The sequence below is a fragment of the Chaetura pelagica genome, unplaced genomic scaffold (genome assembly GCF_000747805.2).
Source record: "Chaetura pelagica isolate M959 unplaced genomic scaffold, ChaPel_1.0 scaffold220, whole genome shotgun sequence".
Classification (NCBI taxonomy): Eukaryota; Metazoa; Chordata; class Aves; order Apodiformes; family Apodidae; genus Chaetura; species Chaetura pelagica.
The window spans coordinates 1,179,604-1,203,661 of NW_009951982.1; the positions used below are offsets into that span (position 1 = coordinate 1,179,604).

General features: G+C 37.6%; 1 protein-coding gene across 2 annotated transcripts in view; it reads left to right on the forward strand.

Annotated features, from left to right (window-relative positions):
* GRID2 (glutamate receptor, ionotropic, delta 2) overlaps positions 1-24,058 on the forward strand; it is a 716,811-nt gene that overhangs the window by 550,584 nt on the left and 142,169 nt on the right. For both annotated transcript variants that reach the window (XM_010001338.1, XM_010001346.1), the window contains one exon: positions 20,236-20,337. In XM_010001338.1, coding sequence (XP_009999640.1) covers positions 20,236-20,337 — 102 coding nt within the window. The remainder of the gene's footprint in view (positions 1-20,235; positions 20,338-24,058) is intronic.

Genomic DNA, 24,058 nt, shown 5'->3' on the forward strand with positions numbered 1-24,058 from the left:
TGGGCTAATAGATTCCATCTGTGTTATCTACCAGTTTTCAAACTTACTTAAAAGTAATCTGGTGTTTGACTTGTGTTTTCCATAGCATCGACTGACTGTCAGCATATAATATACCACTCAATGTTGAGAGCCATAGGGTTGAAACCAAAATATCATCAAGTTGGATTTTGGATGGTGTTGTGAGTGCTATTTGCAGTGAATGTGAATAGAATTTGTGCAGATGTTTGCTTGAGTCAGCTTCTCAGGACACAGTACTGGAAGGTAGCCAGGTCAGTATTACCATTGTCAATGTATATGAGAAGCAAGGGAGTGCTCAGAGTCTAGGCAATCAGCTTTTGGGATGATTTTCAGTCATATCATAGGAATACCGGGTTGGAAGGGACCTCAAGGTTCATCTGGTCCAAGCTTTCTTGGCAAATACATGGTGATTATGTGGCAAAGAGAGTGCTGGAATGTCACAGCTTCTTAAAAGTTGGAAAATTCGGTGTATAAGGGAGTACTGGAGTCTCATTCTGAACTATTCTGGTTTAGAGTTAGGCCTGTAGTTGTCTAACCAAATACATTTGTCACTTTGGTATTCATAAAAGTTTATTTTTTCTAAATGATGATAGACATTTATGAAGCTATACTTCTAGCATCCTAATGAGATAAGGTAGCTAATTTACCCCAATTTAGATAATTGGAATTCAAGCACTGAGTTTAATGCCCATTCCAATTGTTGGAATCCCTTGATATTATTTCAATACAGATGAAGATGATGTAATACCTGGGAATGGACACAGTCACTAGGCATCACTCAATTTATTTTTGGGAATGACATCCTTGTGTGTTGGACAGCATTAAAAGAAGAATAAATGTTTTTAAGTAACATTTTTATCTGTCCTTTTTATTTCAAACTTAAAATTACTGAAGTGTTTCTACAACATTGCCTTTGAAGATCACTTAGAATCATAGAATGACTTGGGTTGTAAAAGACCTTGAAGATCATAGAAAAGAGCCCTATGGAAGATTCGTTGGAACTTTGTATTGTACTGCAGTTCTCACCAGCATTGACCATGGTTGGCTGAATTGCTGCTCTCGTATCAACACTGCATCAAGGAAGAAATTCAACACACACACACATATATTTATATATATGGCTTAAAAAGCATGACTTTTAGATAAAGAGAAATTGAATCATCTCATCACAGCTGTCAGAATTTTACCTTTGTCGATATACATTTTAAGAAGATCATTATATTCCTGTGCTTTCAAAAGTTGGAGTGTGAGGTGGAAAGGAACAGTGATCCATCAATGTGACGTTGATTATAACTACCCCTTAGGGTTTAGAATGGATTCTGAAAATGCAGATTGTGATCAAATAGTTAATGAAGACTTATGAAAAGATACTGATCTTCTGTTGAGTTAATTTGATCCGCAGCTGCTTGGCCAGGACCTTTCTCTGTTTTTTGTGTCTTTCCTTGAGAACTGTTTTGTTTTGTTTTGTTTTCCTCTTTTAGAAGAACACACCTTTATGTCTGATTCTGCTAATATGGACAAGATGTTGGATATGGGGCAGGGGGAAGCTCTTCATCACTCTCCCACATAATCCACTTGGGACTGTATTCATTGGAAGTGCAGAAATCTTCTGTGCTATGAAGAGGCTTCATGTTCATCTTGTGTTTTGAAGGAAGTTGACAGTAGCTTTATTACAGGAAAAATCCTAACTCCACTTTCAATTTATGCTTGATAAATGCAGTTTCCTTCTGTTTATGAGCTTTACTGGATTCATGTACTTAGGATGAGGCAAGAAAAAACTGTAAATAGCATTAATTTGCATCCGTTATCCAAAAAAATTTAAGGAGCTACCTGATACGGCAGCAATAAGCTTTAAGAATAGGTCTGTGAGAACTCACTAATTTACACATTGTAAAACCTGACTCCAAGCCAGAAGAGTTGGTTTTGGTGTGGGTTTTTTTCTCCATGCATTCTCTACATTTGCAGGTTAACTCAGATTATACAGATTTCTGCAGCTGCAATTAATGTTACTATTCTAGTGTTACACAGTATATTTTCTGTCCTCTTTTTATTTATGTATTTATTTATTTATTTATTTATTACTGTTGCAGATAAAGCTAATAGCAGATACACAGCAAATGCATCTGCTTGGCATAAGAACAAAAGCAAATCTGAGAAGCCTGATACTAAACTCTAGATTTTAGAATTGCAGGTCTTGTGCTGTAATAATTAGATTTATGAAACTGTTAAAAGATTCAGGAGAGAGACTTTCTGTATTCCAACTAATCCCATCTTTTGTGGTCTCAGTGCATACTTGTTATTTTTTACGGAATTTCACTCTCTTTGCTCATTAACTCATGTCCTAGATTCTCACAATACATTGAAGGCTTGCTTATGTGTTTTGTCTAGGAATGTTAAGAGATGCCGGGATTAAAACCAATATGTGACTCCAGAATTAATATTTCAAGATATTAGTTTGATTTCAGGTAGTTTTGTAGCCTACACTGGCTGCTAGAAATGCTGCTGCTGTTGCCAGGCACATGGCACAGCCTAGAGCTGAGGGTCTGTGAGGATGACTTGAAGTCATCATTGTAGTTAATTCTCCATCTTTGGCTGAAGATTTTCCCTCTACTAAAGACTTGTGCCAAGGATGTGTCACAGAGTCCTTTCCTATTAGATGATCTGCTAAAAGATTTCAGACATTCAGTCACAAACATGAAATGCTGAAGTGACAATCTGAGTCTCTGCCATACTCTGGTTTTTATTAATCCTGTCAATACCTGAAATCTGTGAACGATCACTGGGAATTGGGGCAGTTCATTCTGTGAGATAATTTATTCACAGTGAATTTTTCAGCCACATTCCTTAAGAATTTGAGAAGAGCAAAATAAAAATGGGGCTGGGCATCTAAACTGGAGCACTCTGATCCAGAGATGCCTGAAGTCGATAGACTTTCATAAATTTCTTGGGTCTTTGATTTGAAAGACTTAAATATTTGTAAATTATTTTTTTTTATATGCTATCTGTATTAGCTAAATAATAGAAAATGTTATTCCTTGAGTGTCAAAAGTTGCTTTTGTTTCCCTGTTTGTTCTTTTACATTTAAGGAAGGATGGGTTGTTTTTTTAAGGCATTCATTCAAATTATGATATTTGCCTATGATTGATTTCTGAGTGGGAGAGTTTGACTTAGAATAAAATAGCCAGCCTGATGCTTCAAGAAATTACACATCACTGAGTCAAGTCTACCTTAGAAATGACAAGTTTATCCTATTCAAACAGACATTTTTCCTCAGGTATTTTATATGAGAACGCTGTGCTCTACTAAACAAAAATAAAAAAGATCTCTTTGTACTAAAGAAAAAATAGCCACCTCTGATGCTGAAATAATTGTTCCATCAATGAAGAAGCAGCAGAAACCAAACCCATAAAATAATGTGTGATTTTTTTATGATTGATTAGTAGCAAGCCATTATCTAATCTGTCAGAAACAGCCTCATGAAGCCTACAGGAAATTTTAGGTTTTCAATGCTAGTAATACATACTCCTAAAAATGTCTTTTGTGGTGTGATTGAAAACAATCTCTGAAAACCTGCTAAAATCTAAATCTCTAATTCTAGTGGTCTGAGCTATGAATTAAGACTTCTTTCCTATTCGTTCAAGAAAAGACGTATTAGCAGGATTTAAAAATTTCTTTGTAGCAGATTTTACCAAGATGATCTAGCAGCTCAGTTTGTAGGTCAGTTTAAAAGTGAAATAGCAAATGGAGCTGTTTGCCTATCTCAGAAATGCTTCAGCTAGCATATGTAAACTTTTCCCACACTGTTGGTTTCCTTACTGAATTGAACTTTTGTGTCCCAAACAACATTAAAAGTAGGTCATGACACCTTTAAGGTCTGTTTTTGTCAATTTGAGAATACTTTTTTTTCCCCCTGCAATTTTCCTTTTGCAAAAAGTTGGAAAAATGCTGCCCTAGTTTTAAAAAAAAACAACAACAAAAATCACCAAAAAAACCCCAAAACACAAACAAACCACAAAAAACAGCAAATGTCAGTCAAAGACAAAGCCTGGAACATATCCAGCTAGGAAGTGTGAAACAAGTAGAAAAATAGTAGGAGGGGAATTTGGTAGAAGTTACACTAAAACACTTACCTATCACTTCAAAAAAAAAAAAAATTAAAGCCTTTCCAAAGTAGAATACTATTCAGAAACTAGTAAATGACCAGTTTATTTGAAAACCAGCTTTTGTAATTCAAATTATGAGTGTATGAGTTTTATGAGAAAGTTTATTTTGCCCTGAACTGATATCTGCTAAGGTAAACTTCAATCTGTGTAGTTCAACTTGCCAATATCAAACTAATGAGAAAAGCATGCTTGATAGCACAAATCTTAAGGTGACTTTAATAATTACTGATTAAACCTCCATCTGTTATGCCTGTCTGGTAATACATCATTTTATTCTGTGGTTATGTATTCCAGCTGCTGTTTGTTCTATTTATATTCAAGAAAAATGGCTTGTTTTCCTTTTAAATATTTTTATCAAACTAGACAACCATGATTGGTAAAATTTGCAGATAACTAGAATAGCAGTTGTCAACTATGAAGAGCAATCTGGATTAATTGATGTCGGTACTTGAAGAATTAGTCTTAAAAGAAGAGCAGATTGTTTGGATGAAAAATACAGATAAAAAGAGAGAGGTTAAAAAATCATCAGTGTTCTTCTTCACTCTACTTGCAGATGTTTGCTTTTTCCATTTCAAAACATCAAGTGCTTGTGAAGCACATGGACTGGATGGGCTTGATCCCTCGAGAGCATCACCTTCAGATGGAAAGGGCTATTCTTCACTTCTCTTTTATGCCTGGCATCTTACTGCTGTCTGACTGGAAACCTGGATCATGTCCTTCTTTCCCCAGTTCTTAGTTTTGTTAACCATACATGATGGTCTTTGAGTGATGACAACTACAGGGATTTTCCTTTCTTGGAAAAATCACATCTTGCAGTGACACAAAAGCTCTTTTTAAAACAACACCAACAACAAACTCTTTGGACCTCTGTTTCCAGGGTTTAACAGCAAAGACTTGCTTTTGCTGCAATCTGTGACTGTTGCTTTTCATTCTTTCATTGCCCACAGCCCCCAGGCAGTCTGGCTTCATCTTCTCTGTATCCCTACCCTTCATAACTTCATCAGTTACGGGCAGCAGGAAGATTCCTTCTCTTCGTATCCTCCTCCCCTGGCTGAACAAACCTTGCTCTCTGCTGGCTACTTTGTTGCCAATGCAGCCTGGGCTACAAGAATATAGACCATGTCAGAAGCCTGATAAAGTCAAACTGCCATCTCCTCATTCCTCAAGGCAGACCTCCTTACTGCAGAAAGGAATCTGCAGATCAGGCATGATTTGGCTGGAAAATCTCTGCCAACTGTTCTTCAGCATCTCCCTGTTTTTTGTGTATGTGGAAATGCCTCACTGAGGGATTTGCTCCATAATCCCTCAAAGAACTGAGATTAGATTGGCCAGTCTTTGCTTCTCTGGGTACTCTTTCTTGTGCTTTTTGAAGATGGGCGTAATATTCACTTTTTCCAGTTGCTATCACTTTGGTTATATCCATTGGCTCATTTGCTTGTTTAAGCATCCCCTCATCGATTCCCTGTGTTGTGAGTAGTACTTCATTCCACCAGGCTTTGACACTAGGTGCAAGAGCTGGAAAGTCCAGGAACAGATTTTGCCAGTAAAGATTCAGGCAAAGAAAGCATGTTCCTCAGCTGCTGTTGTGTTTGTTTCCTCTAGGTCACCTGCTCATTGAGCAGCAAGCCTGTATTTTCTGTAAACATTCATTTTGCTATGAATATGCATGGTGAGCCCTTCTTTCAGTCCATTCATATTCTTAAATCTTATATGCACATAACTTCACCTGTGTGCCATCCAGTTTCCTGCCTGCTTCCCGCAGATAGCTGACAGTGCTCTCATTAGTGTGCTCACTTGCCTATGTGCACTCACCAGAAAAATTGTATTGGTGTTTTGGTCTTGGTCTTTTTGTTAGTTGTCTTGGCAAGCAATCCTATCATGGTGTTGAGGTTGCAGAGGTTATCTTCAGGGCTGTCAGGCAGGCTATTTTATGTAAGGAGTTGCTATTTATCTAGGCCAAGATTTTGCCTTCCCTAATGGTGTTTTTGGCTTTTTGGTTTACTTCTATTTTGTTCTACAACTCCTTTTTGACCTATCTCCATCGTAAGTAATCTATTATAACCAAGGACAGTCAGGCCTGTGGAGAAAAGGTTATATCTTTTATAAGACCAAATAGTACAGTTGGAGGAAAAACAAGAAGGCTTTTTTGTCTCAGAGGATTTTCATTAGTTTTCTGAGCCCAAAGCTTGTTCTTTCCCTGACTATATTTCTTGGTCTAATAAAAGATATTACTTTTCTTTACAAGCCTAGCTTATTCATAGTATTACACCAGCAGAGCTACAAAGACACTTCTATATGAGCAGGGAGACAGAAGCCTACACATTTCAAAATAATGTGCATATGTTAAGGTTATTTGTTCAATATAATAAGTCTGAGCATAGTGATCATTAGCACAGAAATAGACTGGGCTGATAAGATAATTTTTTTCAAAGGAGATATAAGCCTAAAGCTACCTGGAGATGGGAATAGAAGACACCGGTGAATTAAGGGTAGGAATAGACTTGGTGGAGTGGCTTAAAACTTAAAATCAGGGAAACAGCGTGTAAGAAGTAACTGCAAAGAAATACTGAGGAAATTCTCTTAGCTACTGAACTGAGATAATTATGAATCTCATTAAGTGAGGGAGAAGGACATTAGTGAATGTATTACAGTTTCATACATTGTTAATTGTTCTCCGAGTTTTCAAATCTATCTTTGAAAAACAAAAAAAAAAAAAACAAAACAAAAAAAACCAACAAACCACAACACAGAGAACAACTAGATGGAGTGATTTGTGTTTGTTTGACTCTTGGACTTGCTAGGGTCTTGGACTTAATACTGCTTGCTTAAAGACTTATTCAGTTTTGATTAAGGATTTAAAATTTGCTAAAAACTTAGAATTACAATTACTGAAAGGAGGTCTGTCATGTGGTGTTATATTTACACTAAGTTACTGTTAATGCTTACTTTAGAAAGTATGTGGTCTGTATTTTCATGGGTTCTAAATCTGGTAGGAATTTAATTGATAAATGCAGATGTTCATGCCAGAAACCTTCTAGTCCAATCACAAGACAAAGATGTTCTATAAGGGTAACGTGTTCAGGCAAACAGTCATAGCTTTCCGATTATTGAATGCTCTGGAGAAACTGCCTGAAATCTCCTTAACAGGAGCTATTAGAGGATATTATTCCATGAATAAATTTGTATCTGAAAAACAGATGAATTATTCACTTAGTGCATCTTGCATGGAAGCATTTTACCTTTCCTATAACAGTACAAATTCTGATTTAATGAGTGTTTTAGTGCAATGAAAAGTGATCTGAGTATAGATCCCAGGTGTTTCACTAAAAATAGAGCCATATTCAGGATCTATTCTAGGAAGAAATATAGTTGTGTTTGCAGGTGTAGAGATAAGGTTGGATCGTCGCCTTGACTAGTGAGGCTTATTCTCACAAAAATACTCAGACCAACCATGACTCCAGCTTTGAATGCCTTATATTCAGGTTCACACTTGCAAAACATGATTGCATATGAGGAGTGCAATGAAGTGCAGGTTACATGAATAATAAATAGCTGTGTTGACACAGTTAAAGAAAGTTTGGAGAGTAAGGTGTTTAAATCACAACTAATGCTGACAGGCTAATAGCCTTCATCTCCACTCTAGACAGTGGATAAATGCCACACCATGTAATACATCCTTTTGACTTCCCCCCCCCCCCCCCCCCCCCTTCTCTCTTTAGCTTTCAAGCAAGCACTCTTAGCCTGCTGTTAAGCTCAGGGCCAACTGATTGAAAGATAAGGTCACTAGTGAGAACCTTCGAATGTACATTGGAAATAAAAGCAGTGATACCCACAGGCTGTTGAGAAACAGGAGTTCAGGATTCTGTTCCTAGGCTGTGTCTAACTGGAGAGATATTATTAGGTCACCTTTTCAACTGAAGAAATTTCTCACTTTTCTTAGAAGGGAACTTAATAGGCTTACTTTCCTCAGCGTAGCATAAAGGCTGTGATTCTGGCATATCCACACACGGAGATAATTCTTGGACATTTCCACTCCCTTAGTAATTGGTTATATAGGGGAAACAGCCTCATAGCTATCAAGCAGACAACATAAACTAGGTATAGCTGAAACTCTGGGAAAAATGAAGACAAAAAACTTGATTTCAGCTCTATATCTAATCATATTTATGATTACAGTAAAAAACTTAATTACAGAGGCTTTTAATGCATACAGTAATGTAGTTCCTACCTCAGATTATTTACAGTCACATCAAGTGGATGCTGTTGAAAATGGGAAGCAACAAGCAATCAGGGCAAGTATAGCAGCTGTAATGTGCTCAAGAAGATAATTTGAGCTTATATGTTCATAGAAGGATTTTTGCAATATTTAACTAACTAAAAAAATTTCAGCAGTTTAAAGTTCTTAGCTTCTTTACACAATTTCTGTGTTTTTTATCCTAAACAGAATCTATTATAGAAATAGTGTATTAGCAAATATAATTTCCATCCTTTGCAAGATACATTTATAATGTGTTTCTGTAGTTTTAATTACTGAGATATATTGCTAATCTAGTTTTGTGACAAATTCTAGTCTTGTTAAAGTAGTGATTTTCATTTGTAATAAAAAAAAATATTTTCATGATTCAATGATTCTAGAGAGGGCTTCTAAGAAGTGTTAATTTGTCTTTTAAATTAATGGTTTACTATTTTCCACAAGGATCCTTTATTTTAGCCTTTAGGTATTCTACTACATATCATTTGCCATTTAAATGTTTATGATACATAGATTGTTCTGACAAGCTTATTTACCATAATAAAGGCAAATATTTGCAGTGTGTCAAGCAATGAGTTTGTAAAATCACTCACACTGTCAGTGCGCTTGCAACCCAGAAAGCCAACTGTGTCCTGGGCTACATCAAAACAAGTGTGGCCAGTAGGTCAAGGGAGGTGATTCTCCCCCTTTACTCAGCTCTTGAGAGACCCCACCTAGTGTACTGTATCCTTGGAGCCCCCAACATAAGAAGGAGATGGAGCTCATGTGGAAAGTCCAGAGGAGGGCCACAAAGATAATCCGAGGGCTGGAGGACCTCTCCTATGAGGACAGGCTGAGAAAGTTGGGATTGTTCAGCTCTGGGAAGACCTTATAGTGGTCTTCCAGTGCCTGAAGAGGGCCTACAGGAAATCTGGAGAGGGACTTTTTACAAGGGCATGTACTGAGATGACAAGAGGTAATGAATCAAAACTTGAGAGGAGAGGAGGCAAAATTCAGCTTTCTCCTTCTGAAAATTCTTTAACCTTCCAGTTTTGTCCAACTGGTGGTAAACCAGAAGAATTTTTTTATTATTATTTGTTTTTGGTAAGCACTTCTCAAATACTTTGTAGAAAGCTTGTGTCTGATTATCAGAGTATTTCTTTAAGCATCAAAGAGACATAGTCTACTTCTGTACTGCTATTGTATTGTGGTGGTTTTTTATACTTTCAATAGTAAATAATAGGCGTATAGAAATGTTTCACTTTTTTACAAAATGTTATGCTACTCATCTGAGTCCTTCCGTAATAGGCAACCTTTTTTCGACTCTAACTTCAGCATATGAAATTGATGCTCACTCATACCTCTGTTCCTCTAATACAGAAACACTCACTCCTCTCTGTGGCTCCATTAAACTGATAGATCCTGCTAGGGTTTAGATGCTCTTCTGTGGAGCACTGGTGTCACAGTTTGACTCGGGATTGGCAGTTAAACCAGCAACAACAATGCTCTCAATCCCCTCCCACCCAGGTAGGGCAAGGAGAGAGATAAGAAGAGAGACTTTCTGGATTGAAAACAAAACGAGACAGTTTTAATTAAATACTGTTGATAAGAAAATATATACATTTATATACAAGTATGTACAGGAATGTGCAAAACCCTATTGCCTCTCCCCACTGCCCCCAGAAGCTCCCACAGCATCTCCTGAGCTGTGAGCAGTCCCAAAATGTCCTGGAGCTGCTGGAGAGAGCAGCAGAGCAGACAGGAGCTGAGGGGAGAGTTAAGAGGGTCAGGAATACACGAGCCATAATGATGGATTGATCAAGTCCTCCCCAGGTGCCAGCCATGGACAGAAGAGAATAGAGGAAGAAGAAGGAAGGGCCTTGACTTACATGATCCCTGGCCTTATGCTGAGCTTGTGTAGATATATGGAATGGAATACTTTGGTCAATTTTGCTGTGGGTCCAGTGCACTCATCCCTATGGGAGGGCTGCAGATACAACTGAGGCTGCAGAGCAAAGTGTCCTTAAGTCTCGACAGTAACATAAACATTCCAGTGTTATAGCATGAAAACTTGCTGCTAGTTAAAAGAGAGCTCAGTGAAGAAAAGAAAATCAGTAGAAGAAAATTGGCTTAATGAGAATTACACTTTTTCTGGTAGTCAGATGATGATGGCTCTGAGGTGTCATTGAGGACATCATCAGAAGGCCATAGGAACATGGGTCTATCTTAGGAACAGCCTTTCTGCCACATAATGATTTAACACACGTCTTGTGGTATATAGAAAGGAATGAAGCTGATTGTTTTGTCTGTGCTGAAGGTGAGTTTTTAGTGCTGGTACTCACAGAAGAAATTGGTTTTGATCATTATCAGTATAATATTTAGTTATCAGTGTAGCAGTTCTATCAGGGCCTGTAGCACAGAAATAATTTCAGTAAGAGTTTATTGATGCTGAATAGGCCAGTGCTTTGGAACTAAGGGTAGATCTGGAAGCAAAAAATCTTAGAAAGGATTATCTGGACTCCATGGAAGGAGTGACCTCTGGTATGGGACAAACCATGGCCTAGTTCCTCAAAGATTTCTCAGTGCTCCTGGCCTCTATGCTGATCTTTAGGACTCTATGTGAACACATCTGCTCTCATAACAGTTGTGGTTAGTGGGAAGAACTTCCCTTTCATAATCCCAGTTTTTTGCCATCTCTGCAAATTCACTCCTAACCTTTCTGTTCTCCACTGCTCCAAGCCTCATGGTGAAAAAGCAGCCTTCAGAAGCAGCTGATGCTTCTCAGCTGTGTCTTGATACTGCTACTCTGGTCACTGCTGTGCTAAGTTTTTTGGTTTCTTCACTGTCAGTTCTCATTCCTAGGAAAGCTGCTCTGTGCTGTGGGAGTGGAAAACAACACCCCACAACCTTATTTGCTTTGCTACCAAACTCTTGAAATCACTTGTTGTATCTGGTCCATAATGCAGTGAAAGCTGTTGACACTCTAGCAATATACCCTGAAAGCATTGGTTATACTGGACTAATACTTTCTAACATATTGGTGACAAAATGCTGCTTTAATTTACTAGCCAGCGTGAATCTAGTAAGTTTGTGACAAATCCAACTTAGCAAGCCTCTTCTTCCTGCCAGCACTGAGAATAAATCCTTGATTTAGAAGTGGAATATTGATTTATCTGTAAGCAAAGATTGTTTCAATCTCTACATTTCCCATTTAAACATCACAGGAATCTGGAGAATCAACAGGAAGCAGTTTATCATCTAGTGCTGCACTTACTGCATTGTCATTGTTTTGATTTGCCCCTTTTCACCCAAGGTCTCCATTATGTAGGCACTCTCAGGAGTGCCTTAATGTATGCATATACGAAATGGAAATTAGTTAAATTTAATTTTTCATGCACCATCAGCTTTTCTTTATTTGGGTTGGAGTTTTTGTGTATTTGCTTGGCTGGATTTTGTTGGTTGGTTTTGTTTGGGTTTTTTGTTTTGATTGTTTGGATTGGGGTTTTTTTGTCCTTGGTGTTGATGCTTTGTGAGGCGATGTTTCACGGTCCCTGGGCCTAGGAAGCATGTTGCACTGGCATGTATAGATAGGATCTTTTTTTCTTTGTACTACACTTAAGGTGCTGCCAAATCCTTCTGTGATGAACAACAAAGAGTGTAAGCTACTTTGATGGTGGTGTGAGTTTGAACAGCTTCTAGACAGTTACAAATATGCTTTAAGATACCTGTATCATCTGTAGTAAACATTGCTGCGTGTTCTCACAATGCTTTCATGCTAATTCCTTAGCCTCTCATGTTGATGATGAGAGGATGAATGTGTTTGAGGAGACAGGGACCCACAGTCTTCAGGATAAAAATAATGTCTTGTGTTCCTCTCTCTGACTTTGTATCTGGGATTTGAAAGAGCTGTTTCATCCAAGTACATCAGAGCCTTGAGTAAGGTAGGATTGTGTTTCTCTGGGACTGTTTCTTATTCTGTATTTCATACTGAAGTTAAGAATTCTGTAGAAATGCCAAACATGTTAAGTCTACGTATATGTTTAAAAACATATGTTTTCAGAACATGTATTTCCATGATATATGCATCTTAGGAATATTTCCTGCCCTTTATCCAAGTCCTGTGAATGCAAGTCATTTTTCATGTGTCAGAAAGACCACATCAGTAGTACTGCTCAAGGAACATTCAGTACATAAATAAATAATATGTTTCCTTTTGAGTAAGTGGTCATGGAGAATTGCTTCATTTAAAATCCTTTAGCCTGCCAAAGAAAAAGGGAGATCCTGAAAAAGTATACTTCATAACACTGTGCTTCATCTTAAAAGATAACTAGATGCATCTGTTGATGCATTTCTGTGCAAGAAGTGATGTAATAATTCTGTGTACACTTGAAAAATAAGGCTAAAGAGTGGCCACTGAGATTAGTCCAGATGTTCTGTAGCACCAGCGGGCCCCACTTGCATGTAAACACAGCATTCTGTGTCAGCTGCCTTTAAAACAAGCACAGATTTCTTTAGCACAAGCACAAGTCTGTATTATTGCTCTACTACTGCAGCTCCTGGGCTGGTGCTAAGCAACAGCCTTTCTTTTTCTTCCTAACTCAGAGAGTGATGAAGCTAATACACAATTCTCCATGCAGATTTACTTCCAGAACTGACTCCTAGACTGCTAGTTCTGTGGTTATATTCAGGGAAACATTTTCACTGAAGGAAGAAAGCCAGGGTTCAGCCTGCCTGCTCACAGAGCTGACTGCAATGTAGTGTGGAAGCACCCAAGAAACTCAGAACTGGCAGCAGTCTGCTACAGAAGCAGGGAGTTCAGCGTAGGCCAATTTACCATGAAGGATCCACCTATGTGGTTTACTGGACTGACTTTGTTCAGAATCCTGCTCTGTAAACCCACTTCTCTCCAAGTGAAACAGTGCTGGTGTTGTTCTATGCTATTACAATTTTGATTTATTCCCAGAACGCTACCCTCAGAATTTTTGAGCCCTACAACAGTGCAAACACTTTCAGTTTATATTCCACTTTGTCAAACCCTTTCTGAAATATCAAATCCCCAAAAAGCACCTTCCTAAGCTGAAGGGAAAGCTGGGAGTCCGTGGAATAATTTTTGTATACTCCCAGGGAACTGATGAGAAGCTGAAAGCTGCTGCACATGTTTAGTTGCTACCTGTAGACAGTGAGCGTCATGCAATCCAGTGGAAAACAGTATTTTTTCACTGATTGATACTGATCAGGTTTGATCGAAGATTTTACTATGGCACAAAAATCTTTTATATTGTGATCTAATACAAGCTGGAGTAGTAACATTGAATATTTTTCTCTTTGACTTCATAAAGAGGCAGTGATGTCCCAGCACAAAATGGACCAAGTTCAATTATAAACCCTGATTTAAAACAAAAAAACTTAAGACCTTACATGATTTAGATAAAAGAAGTCTTCAACTCTTAAAATGCTTAATGAGAAAGGAGACAAGGATTTGCAATTAAAAATCAAAGTGACTGTATTTACTGGATTTACTTGGTATTATGAATTTCCCTGGAATAATTCATACATCAGTGAGCAAGCTTTCAGTGTAAAATGCACGTGATGTTCATGAGCTTTACTCTGGCAGTATGAAGAACTTGGATAGTCTAAAGGAGGATTTGCCTCCTTTGGCAAAGAGAAAAAAGAAAAGAAAGTGCATGCATGTGTGTTTGGGGAAAGATTATTGTTTTCTCTTTTTTTGGAGGAGGAAGAGTTTATTTTTGTCACTTGAAGTTAATTTATTTGCATCACCTGATAAAATACATAACAAGGTGATAACATGGATTCTAGACAGTAAAACACACTGTTAAAAATTCCATAATAATAGATGTTAGATTTAACTACTAATATCTGTCTTCAGTGAATTTGGTTTTTTCCTCTTCCCAGCTTCTGTTGTTCAGTGTTATATAATCAAGGCAGGTCAAATCATGAAGTCTGAAAAGTAGGTGTTTTCCCTATCTTGGGTGGTTGTTGGCCTCTCTGTAGCTGTTGACCAAAAACCCCAGCCACCAGCAACATGCTCTCGTCAGCTGTTACACTCTTAACACAATTTTCAGCGAATGGAAAACAAAATCTGCCACCTCGCAAAAGTCACTTTGTCATTCAAGCAGTGTCAGAACGTGCCAGTAGCCTGTGTGCATGTGATTTCTCTGTGTCCTGGGTTATGGTACAGGATGAATGAAGGACGTGCCTTCTTTGTGAATGCTTGCTGACACAGCAAACCTTGAGCATCGCTGGGATTTCCCAGATAAGCTTTTCCGCTGCTGCAATCCGCAGTGCAGTTACCAAATGGCAAAGGGGCCATATCTACATGGAGTCAAAGAAAAGGATTTTCTCAGTATTTTACTTCAGTTGAAATGTGGAGGCAGTGGGGAAGGAATCACCATCTGGCTCATTAATATCCTTGTCTGCATCTTTTCCTCAGAGCTGTGTAAGGATTTCAGGAGATAGAAGTGGAAAAAATATGAAAGGTGAAAGCAAGAGAAGCAGGGCCATACAGTAATGTACTTCATTAAGTCCCATCTCCCTCATAACATGGGAGAAGAGGGAACAGTTAAGGGGAAGTTTCCAGAGAGAGAGGACTGCCTGAGACAAGAGGTAATCCAAGGGCTAAAGGAGAAAGGACTCAAAGTGATTTGAAAGAAGAGTCAAAGCCTGATGAGGTGAAAAGTGAGTTCCCTTTACCCATTCTAGCCCTAAATAAAACCAGTAGGACAGGAAAAAGATACCACAGACAGCAGAGAAGATCAACGGCAAGAAAGAGAGGGGAAAAAAGCCTGCTGGAAGTACACAGTGAAGTGCGAAGAGCATTGCAGTATGGGAAGGAGCAAGATAACCATGGGTTAGGGAACCACTGGGAGTACTGAATTCACAGAGAGCACTACAGATGGAAAAAAGTGTGTTTTCCAAAGATAAAAGAGAAGACATGTAGAAGTGGGAAATGATAGATTAAAGCCACCAAATTTCAAATGAAAGGGAAAGTAGTAATAGAGAAAGTAAGCTAGAGATGAAGGGGCGAAGAGTGAGGAACCATTAGAATGGCACCATTGACTTGGGGAGATGGTTTGTTATCTACAAGATGTGGTGATTTACTATGCTTTCCAAAAATCATACCATTGGAGTTCCTCTGGAAGCTTAGCCTAAATACTAAGTATGAGCTTCATGAGTGGAGCACACAGTGTGGGAGTAGCTATATAGTCTTTACTTTTTTCCCCCATACTTTCAACATTAGTCAGTTGTCTAAAACATCCAGTTATAAATTCTGGCACCAATGTGGGTACATGAGTTCTTGGGGAAATACTGAGTCAGGAGCTGGTAGGCAAACAAACAGCACATTACCAGCAAGTGACCACAGTTAGCTCCTTTATTTCGAGTCAATAAGAAAAGGAAAATTGGGCAGTCCCCCAAGCAGAATGTGCAGAGTTGTTTTGCCGTATGCTTTGGCTTTGAGGAAACTCTTACTTAGGTCACTTGCACTTCTGTCTATGATCTGTTAATAAAACAAATAGACTGCCTTGACTGCTGTAATTATAATCCCTAAACTACTGGATATAAAACTAAAGTATTCACATTCTCCTAACATAGCTTGAAAATAACAGACTGTGTCCAGGGGCAGGTCATTCTTTCTAGTCCAGAGACAAATTAAAGCAATAAAACATACTGTGCAAAATAATTAACTGAATGCACAGAACTGTATAGGTTTCACCACAAAGAATGTAGGAGAAGCAAGTGCTGCTATGCATTATCCAATTTGTTGAACACAGTATTTTCTATTGATTTTAACAACTTATTATTTGCTGACCATTACCTAAGCTTCTGTGAAGGGAGAAGGTAAACACAGAAAGCTTTCCTGCTAACCAATCATAGTCGGAAATTTCTGTGAAGAATAAAACTGATCCTTGTTTCTGTAATCGAGCCCAGGGGTACAAAGGCCCTCAGTCCTTCTTGACATCCACCCCTCAGATATTTGTAAAAGATTAAGATCCGCTCTCAGTCTTCTGTAGTCTAATAGCTCCAGTCTCTCTGTCTTTCCTCATAAAAGAGGTGTTCTACTCCCTTAATCATCCTCATAGCCCACTGTTTGACTCTCAAGTAAATCTCTGTTCCTTTTGAACTGGCAAGCCCAAAACTGGACACAATATTCCACCTGTGGTCTCACTAGGGCAGAGCAGTAGGGGAGGAGAACCTCTGTCGACCTGCTGGACACACTCTTCTGAATGCACCCCAGGATAATTATTGGCTGTCTTGGTCTCAAGGGCGTATTGCTGTCCCATGGAGAACTTGTTGTCCACCACGAATTCAAGGTTCTTCTCCACAGAGCTGCTTTCTAGCAGGTCACCTCCTAATCTGTACTGGTGCATGTTGTTATGTCTTCCCAGATTCAGGACTCCACACTTTTTCTTGCTGAACCTCATTTGATTCCTCTTTGCTCAGCTCTCCAGTCTGTCCTAATCTTGCTAATGGCCACAGAGGCTTCCAGTGAATCAGCCAATCCTCAGAAAGAGCTTGTAAATTATATATAAAAGGAAACAAAATATTGACAACTTTTCCATCTTTATCATTTTATATCTCAATGTAGCAAAGTGAATGCTGTCATTAGAATAAATAAAAGAAACTGCACTTGAAGTAACAATGTACTATAAAAGACACAATTCATATGATATGAATATGACAAGTACTGTGCTCAACAGAGAGTTCCCACAACCTATATTGTTCTACAAAAATCAACCAGAATTAATGTGAGATTCTGTTATTGTTTCTCATTTCCAGTATTAGGGACAGAACAAGAGAAAAGGGAATTAAATGTAGAAGCAAAAAATGTTTTGCAGAAGCAGTTAAGCAAGAGGTAGAGCTGAAGAGGTAGTAGTATCATACCACCCCCACCTTGTTGTTTCAGCAATAGTTATGTTTGGTCCTTGCTGCAATGACAAGCTCAAACTGTCATCAATAAATGTTGATTAGTTTTCGCCTAATAATGGTAAGCAGTTCCAACTCAAAATCAATTTCAACTTTGTTGGCAAGGCACTGCACATTTGTCTTTGCCATGACTGTGTTCCATAAAGGAACAATTGAATTGAAAATTAAATGAACAGTAATTGAAAATAAAATGTGCCTTCTTAAAGGAAAATTAATGCTATACAAGATATCCAGGAATCAGTTATGTTGGGGTTTTTTTTCTTAAAAAGGTAGAATGGGTTGGGTTAAAAAGTTAATTATATAAATATGTACACATTCATGTACATAATTAAAAATGGACTTTAAGCAGAAAAGGATACAAAGGTTCTTCAGTAACTTCCTAGGGTTTTAAATCTGGCAAAAGCAGTACAGTTTCCCTGGTACTTGTACTTCCAACACATTTGGCTGTGCTAATCTGATCTAACTTAGTTTCTTTATGTGGCTAAAAATGGCAGTTGCCAAATTAATTTAATGCACTTTTGTTCTGAACGTAGTGCCATTTTCAATACTTTTAGTACAGAAGATGTAGACTATGAAATACTTTGCTATATAGGATGGCAGTGGTTTAGCACAGATAGTGCAGCACACACACTTTTAATACATTAATTACTTTTCACTACATTATTGCAGGTAACATGCTTTAACAATTAGGCTTTTCAGCTCAAAGTATTGGAGGGCTTTGCCAGATGAGTGTTGAGGACCTGGAATTTGCCAGCCATCCGTCCATACTGCCATGAACAGCTACACATCTGTGGAGGTGTAGAAGAAGTGGAGATGGCTACTATAATGAGTGGTTGATCTTTGTGATCAGACAGGAACATGAAATGAGGACACAGAGCAGTGATAGCTTGTGCTTTTATTTAGAAATAGTTATTGGAATGAGGAGCAATTGCAGGAGATTAATATGATGCCTCATGCTTTACTTCCTCCTCATGTCATATTGCTACTTCCAATGATTTCTGCTGGAGCTCTGAATCTGATGGACCCTTGATTTAGTCATTACTAGAGATGACAAGTATGTTCAGCATTACCCTTGCTCATTCCAGAAAAAAATATAACCTTGACTTCAAAGTGGGAAGATTTAGGACAGCTCTAAGCACTTCTGAAAATGGCTTTTTGGAAACATAGAATCATAGAGTCATTTTGTTTGGAAAAGGTCTTTAAGATCAGTGAGTCAAACCTAACCTCTACATCATTGCAGAAAAGTTTGGAGTTTTTTACTTTTTGATGCACCCATTTTCTAAGGGAGCATCTTCAAAGAATTGATATGGATATATTGAAACTAAATAATTTAGAAGTTTCTCTAAAACAGCCTAGTCGGTGTAATGAAGAAAACAATTATTTCAAATGGTCCACTTAAATTGTTAAATGTGTATATTTAGAGTTTGTTCCTTGATTTCTGTCTCACTTTGAAAGATCTATGAAACACGTATACAAAGGCTTTTCCCATAAAGGACCAAAAGAACGTTTTCTGTAAATTTATCTTCAATCACGTTCAGCAAATGTATTCCTTTCACAAACCCCTTTAGCTGGTTCAGGCATTTTGCCATTTCTGTGACTGTGCATTAGAAAACAGTAATGTTTTGGATATTTTACAGCTGCTATTTCTCACAGATTGCAAGGTTCAATTCTTTGAGAGACTAGTCTTAGTGGTTACCTGGCCCAACAGTAACCTAGTGATTGTGTTTTTGTCAGAGCAAGAACTTTTTGCCTTTAATTAGGATTATGAAAACCACCTGGGTTTTGAGTCATAAGTTATGTAGCTGAGTCAGAAGATGAGCATCCCTCCATAGATTCCATGCACAGTCCATGGAGAAGGCAATTCAGAGCAAGAACTGGTACCTGCAGGTGCCTACCTCTCTAACAGTATAATAGGTTTGCATAGGCAAGTAATTTACATGCCATAATTGAGATTCTGCTCCAAAGTCCTCTGAAGTCCATCATTGTCCTGTTGGGTTTTGGATTTAACATGGGTAATTGTACAGGTCAGATGAATGTGGTAATAAATTCCAAAAATGAAATCAATAATGTTTCTATGTGGTTATAAGGGTTGAGTGGTCTGTTTCTTTGTACTCAAGCATCTGCCATCATGTAAGAATGTAGGGAAGTTGTATTTTCAGAGAAGCTAAATTACAGGTCAGAATGTACTAAATTTGTATTGAAAAGCAGTTATTCCTAGAGAGATCCCTGGGAAAAACTTCTGTCCTTAGAAGCCCAAGAAATACGATAGCACCAATGCAGAGCATTTCATAGCTGAATTCTTTTGTCTGCATTATCTGTTGCAGTCCTTTACCAGTGCTGTGCTTTGCCTATCCAGTGGTCTATCAGTCACCTTTAAATGTGATTTTTAACCCGGCTAAAAATCACCACTGTTTCATTATGAATGACTAGTATAAGTTTTAATTAGAACTAGTATAATTCCTTTAATCACAGTTCTGGTAGGAAACAGAGCAGAGTACTAAAATTATGGTGGCTATTATTTCTCCAATTATTGCATCACTGAAAGTAAGGTAGAAATATTGTTACAGTCATACTACTTTAAATGTTTTGCATTAATATGGAAGTCTTCCCTGAGCTCTTCTAAAGCAATACCTACATCCCCAAACCCTGGATGTTGTCATCCATTGCACTCTGGTATTTATAAGCACAAACTGATAGCCCTAATTGCTTCATTTGCAATTTAATGATGAATCTGTGTGCCAGCCCCTCCCTGACTTGCCATCACATGGATTCCAGAAGGTGTTCTGTTTGTTTCGTCAGTTCCTGCTTAAAGCTGCCCAAGAGAATTGCCTGCCAAAATTTTATGGACAAAAAGGAAATTATTTCTGTTTTCTCTTTCAGCTTGGCTGCTGGAATCCTGTCACTGGCCTGAATGGATCACTAACAGACAGAAAGCTGGAGAATAACATGCGAGGAGTGGTTCTGCGTGTGGTGACTGTGCTGGTAAGCAGATTCTCCTCCTTTCGCACTACAAGGAATGTATTTGCTCCCTCTTGCCTTATCTTTTTATGAAGTATACAATGTTACCAAGAACTTAGTCATTGTTCAAGTGTCTGATTCCAGAGCAATGCAGTAATTTCCACAAAATAAAACTATTTATTGGTACAGTTCATTTCTGAGAGTGAACTGAATAAAATAAAACCTGTTCCTTTCACAGGCACATACTAAATTAGATAATATGTCCATATGAACTGATAAAGGGCAACCTCAAGCACCCTGTTAGCTAAAGTTACCTAGCTGAAATTCTAAGTGATTCCTAAAATATAGCTACCTTCCAATTACCTTGCCAAATTGAGTGCAGTCTAACATAAATTGTCACACTCAAATGATGTTCAAGATCAGCCTAGGGTGAGTAACATTAGTTCAATGAAACATCTGCTCTTATCTCCTAGCTCTTCTTCAGCCAGGTTCTTCCCCTGTGTGAACTTGCATTAAGCAGCTGCAGCAAAGCTGTTGGTTTAAAGCTGAACAGACAATGTCTACCAGAATAGGAAGGTATTTTATTATATGAGGCCACTGTATTTATTCCTTGTCATAAACTGGCTGCTTGAGCAAAAGTTGTTAAGAGTCGAAAAGAGAGAGAGAAACATATAAGATGTATAGGCCTCTTTGTACAGATGCCCAAGCACAAAGTTGATGCATGTCTGCAGAACTGTAAAGGTTATATTAAGCTACTTGCTACTCTCTGCTTGTGTTCTACTCAAGAAGAAAAAAGCTCAGTCAGGGGTGGAAAGTGAAATAACCAGAGCATAACAGTGCCACAGACAAAGCAGTTTTGTACTTCCTGTGATAGTATCTACAAAACAAAATTTAAAAAAAAACCAAACCAAAACCAACAACAACAAAAATCCAAACAACACACAACCAAATAAGCAGGATAAATGGACAGAAAAAGACAAAGCAATAACGTGGGTTTTTTTAAGCTTCGATTTCATGTTCATCAAAATAGCATGATGATGGCAGTGGCTGGTCTTTGTGTTATGGCAGATACTTAGGTTTTTTTCAGTATTATTTTTCTGTTGACAAGTATGATTTGTGGATGTTGTCTAGCAAAATAAATTCAAATTAGAGTCTTGGATTTTTTTTTCTTCTTTCTTCTTCTCTCTCTCCCCACTCTGTTCTGATTTCATCCCCAGTTATTTTAGTTAGCTTGCTAGAGAGCGTTCTTCTTTCAAGTCATTATTGTGTGAATATTTAGCAACTTGCAAAAATACAAAGATGTCATCAGTTGTGCCGATAAGATTCTATATTCATAATAAAAACAGAAGGCAGACATTTGAAGTTCAGCACGTGACACTTGGCAGCTCAGTCTCCTCACTGAGTCCTCGCATGCTGCCTCACATGAGCACATGAAAGCCTGTTTTAAAGCACAGCTGATGACCACTGCCGTGTGCTGTGCCGTGACAGCTACTGCTAGTGAAAAACACAATTAGTCTGAATTGTGCTTTGTGAAAATCTGCCTACTTACCGTTTTGCTAACTGACTCTCATTTTAAATAGAATGTGCACTGAAGGCAATATATGGGAGGATGCAAAGCATGCAAATTTTTCATATTGGCTTCATAGCATAAGACTTCATTTATTCTCTCAAACTTGTAGAGCTTTTCATGGCTGGTCAGTGCAATCTAGAAAAAAACCACCAAACAACCAGACTAAAACCCAAGATTTATTTTGGTTTTACTTAGCAAAGATGTGAAGCAAGTTTTTTTTAACTGCATGAACAAAGGGAGGAAGCAAATATTTAAAATCATGACCCAGAAACAGTATTTTTCATTAGCGTTTTCCTTGACTAATGGTACTTTCCCCCAGATGCCAGAAATCAGGAAGATAAAATACCATTTCTCCCTCATCCACAAACTGAAATGGTTTAGTGAGAGGCAGGCAGACTGACACTGAGAGAATTCAAGCTATTAACCAAAAACCTGAAGAGAATTTGGACAGTGTAGATGCCAGAATTGCAAAATGCTAACTATTTCTAGTCTTTTCAAATCTTTGGATATCCATAGATGTTGCTGCTACATCTGTGGGTGACAGAGCATTATTTAGGGTGGTTACCCTCTAGTAGTTTCTCTTTAGTGCTCTTACTATGTATGAGTTATTCGTGAGGATAAGCTGCCTTCTAAATGTTAGCTTAATCTGAGATTTAAAATATAGCTGTCATTAGCATATCATTACTTCAAACATGTATCTTGCTAGAGGATACATTTATAGAGCCTTTACTTCTTTCTAATTCCCATATTTATTGACATAGGTTATTACCATGGTGCAATATGTTATTTTTACTGGGATAGAATGAAAAAATAGATGTAATATTTGAATTTGAAGGGAGTCTTAGCTGGGATGCTGCAATACTGAAAATAAGAGACAGCTATAAAAAAAATATTAATAGTTGTTTTCTCCTATTTTAAAATTAGACTTTTAGTTCCTCAGTTGTTAGTAAATTTAGAAAACCTTCTTCTTAGAAAAAACTTGGTCAACAAAGACACCAACAAGAATTTCATTAAGCCCTATTCATTTTGCAGCTATTATTGAGGAATATTTGCTTTTAAGGCCATAATTTTGTCACAAAGAACAAAAATTTCAAGTTATTGCTTGGACAGATCAACAGAACTGTTTTGGGTAAATCAAAGCCATAGTAATATGGGGAAGTGCAGTGTTTGTCTGGTTTTATATCTGCTGGATAGGACAAAATTGGGGATTCGTGTTTAACCTTTATGTTGAACATGTGTAATTCTTGCCTTAGATGTGAGTGCAAGATGGATTTCACCCATCAACTTTATTGTAGCACTGATCTTTATAATACTTTTCCATCTTTCTCTGAGTTCATTAAGTCAGTACCTTTCTGTTAAAGGTAAGGAATGTATTATTGACTATGAATTATTAGTTATTGTTAATTCTACCAGTTTCTATTAGTATGGTCTTGATTCAGAGAAACAAGAAGACTTATGCTAAATTAAATAATAATTCATTTGAATATGAATAGGTTTCTTTTTCATTGAGATTTGAGAAGTTAACTTTAATTTAGTTTGTTCTGTTAATGCTTTGAATCTCTCATGTCTTTCTAGATAGCAACCCTTCTTATTTTCCAATTTCATTTTGTTATGCCTTCAGGTTGAAAAGAACTGATTCTAAAAACTGCAATAGATTTCGAGAGGGTAGCAAATTGCAACACCTGGGTTATACTACATTATACTTATGAAATGAAACATTGTGCAGTCTTAAAATGATAAATTATTTTGACTAATTTCCCCAAGGCAATCCTTCAAAAATCAAGTGCTGAACAATTCCCATCATCTGCCTCCATCTACTAATTCCTTTCCCTGGATAATCTTAATAATTATGGACTGTATATCTGCAGATCCAAAGCAAAATCTCTTTGTGACTAAGGAAGAATAGAGTATGTCCCCAAATTGGAAATCTCTATTTTCAATTGGCAGTGCATCCCAGCTTCTCCAAAATTAATGGGAATTTTCTCATTTGCATAAATAGAAATAAGAAGCAATTATTTGTGTTTTATTCTGAGGGGAACTATACTCATGCCTGTGTGTACATGATTCGACATTTGAATTTGTCTTGGATTAGTACCACACTTTCTACACTTCTAGAAAACGTTTATTTTACCTTACTTAAATATCAAATGTTTCGGTCTTGGAATGCTTCCCTAC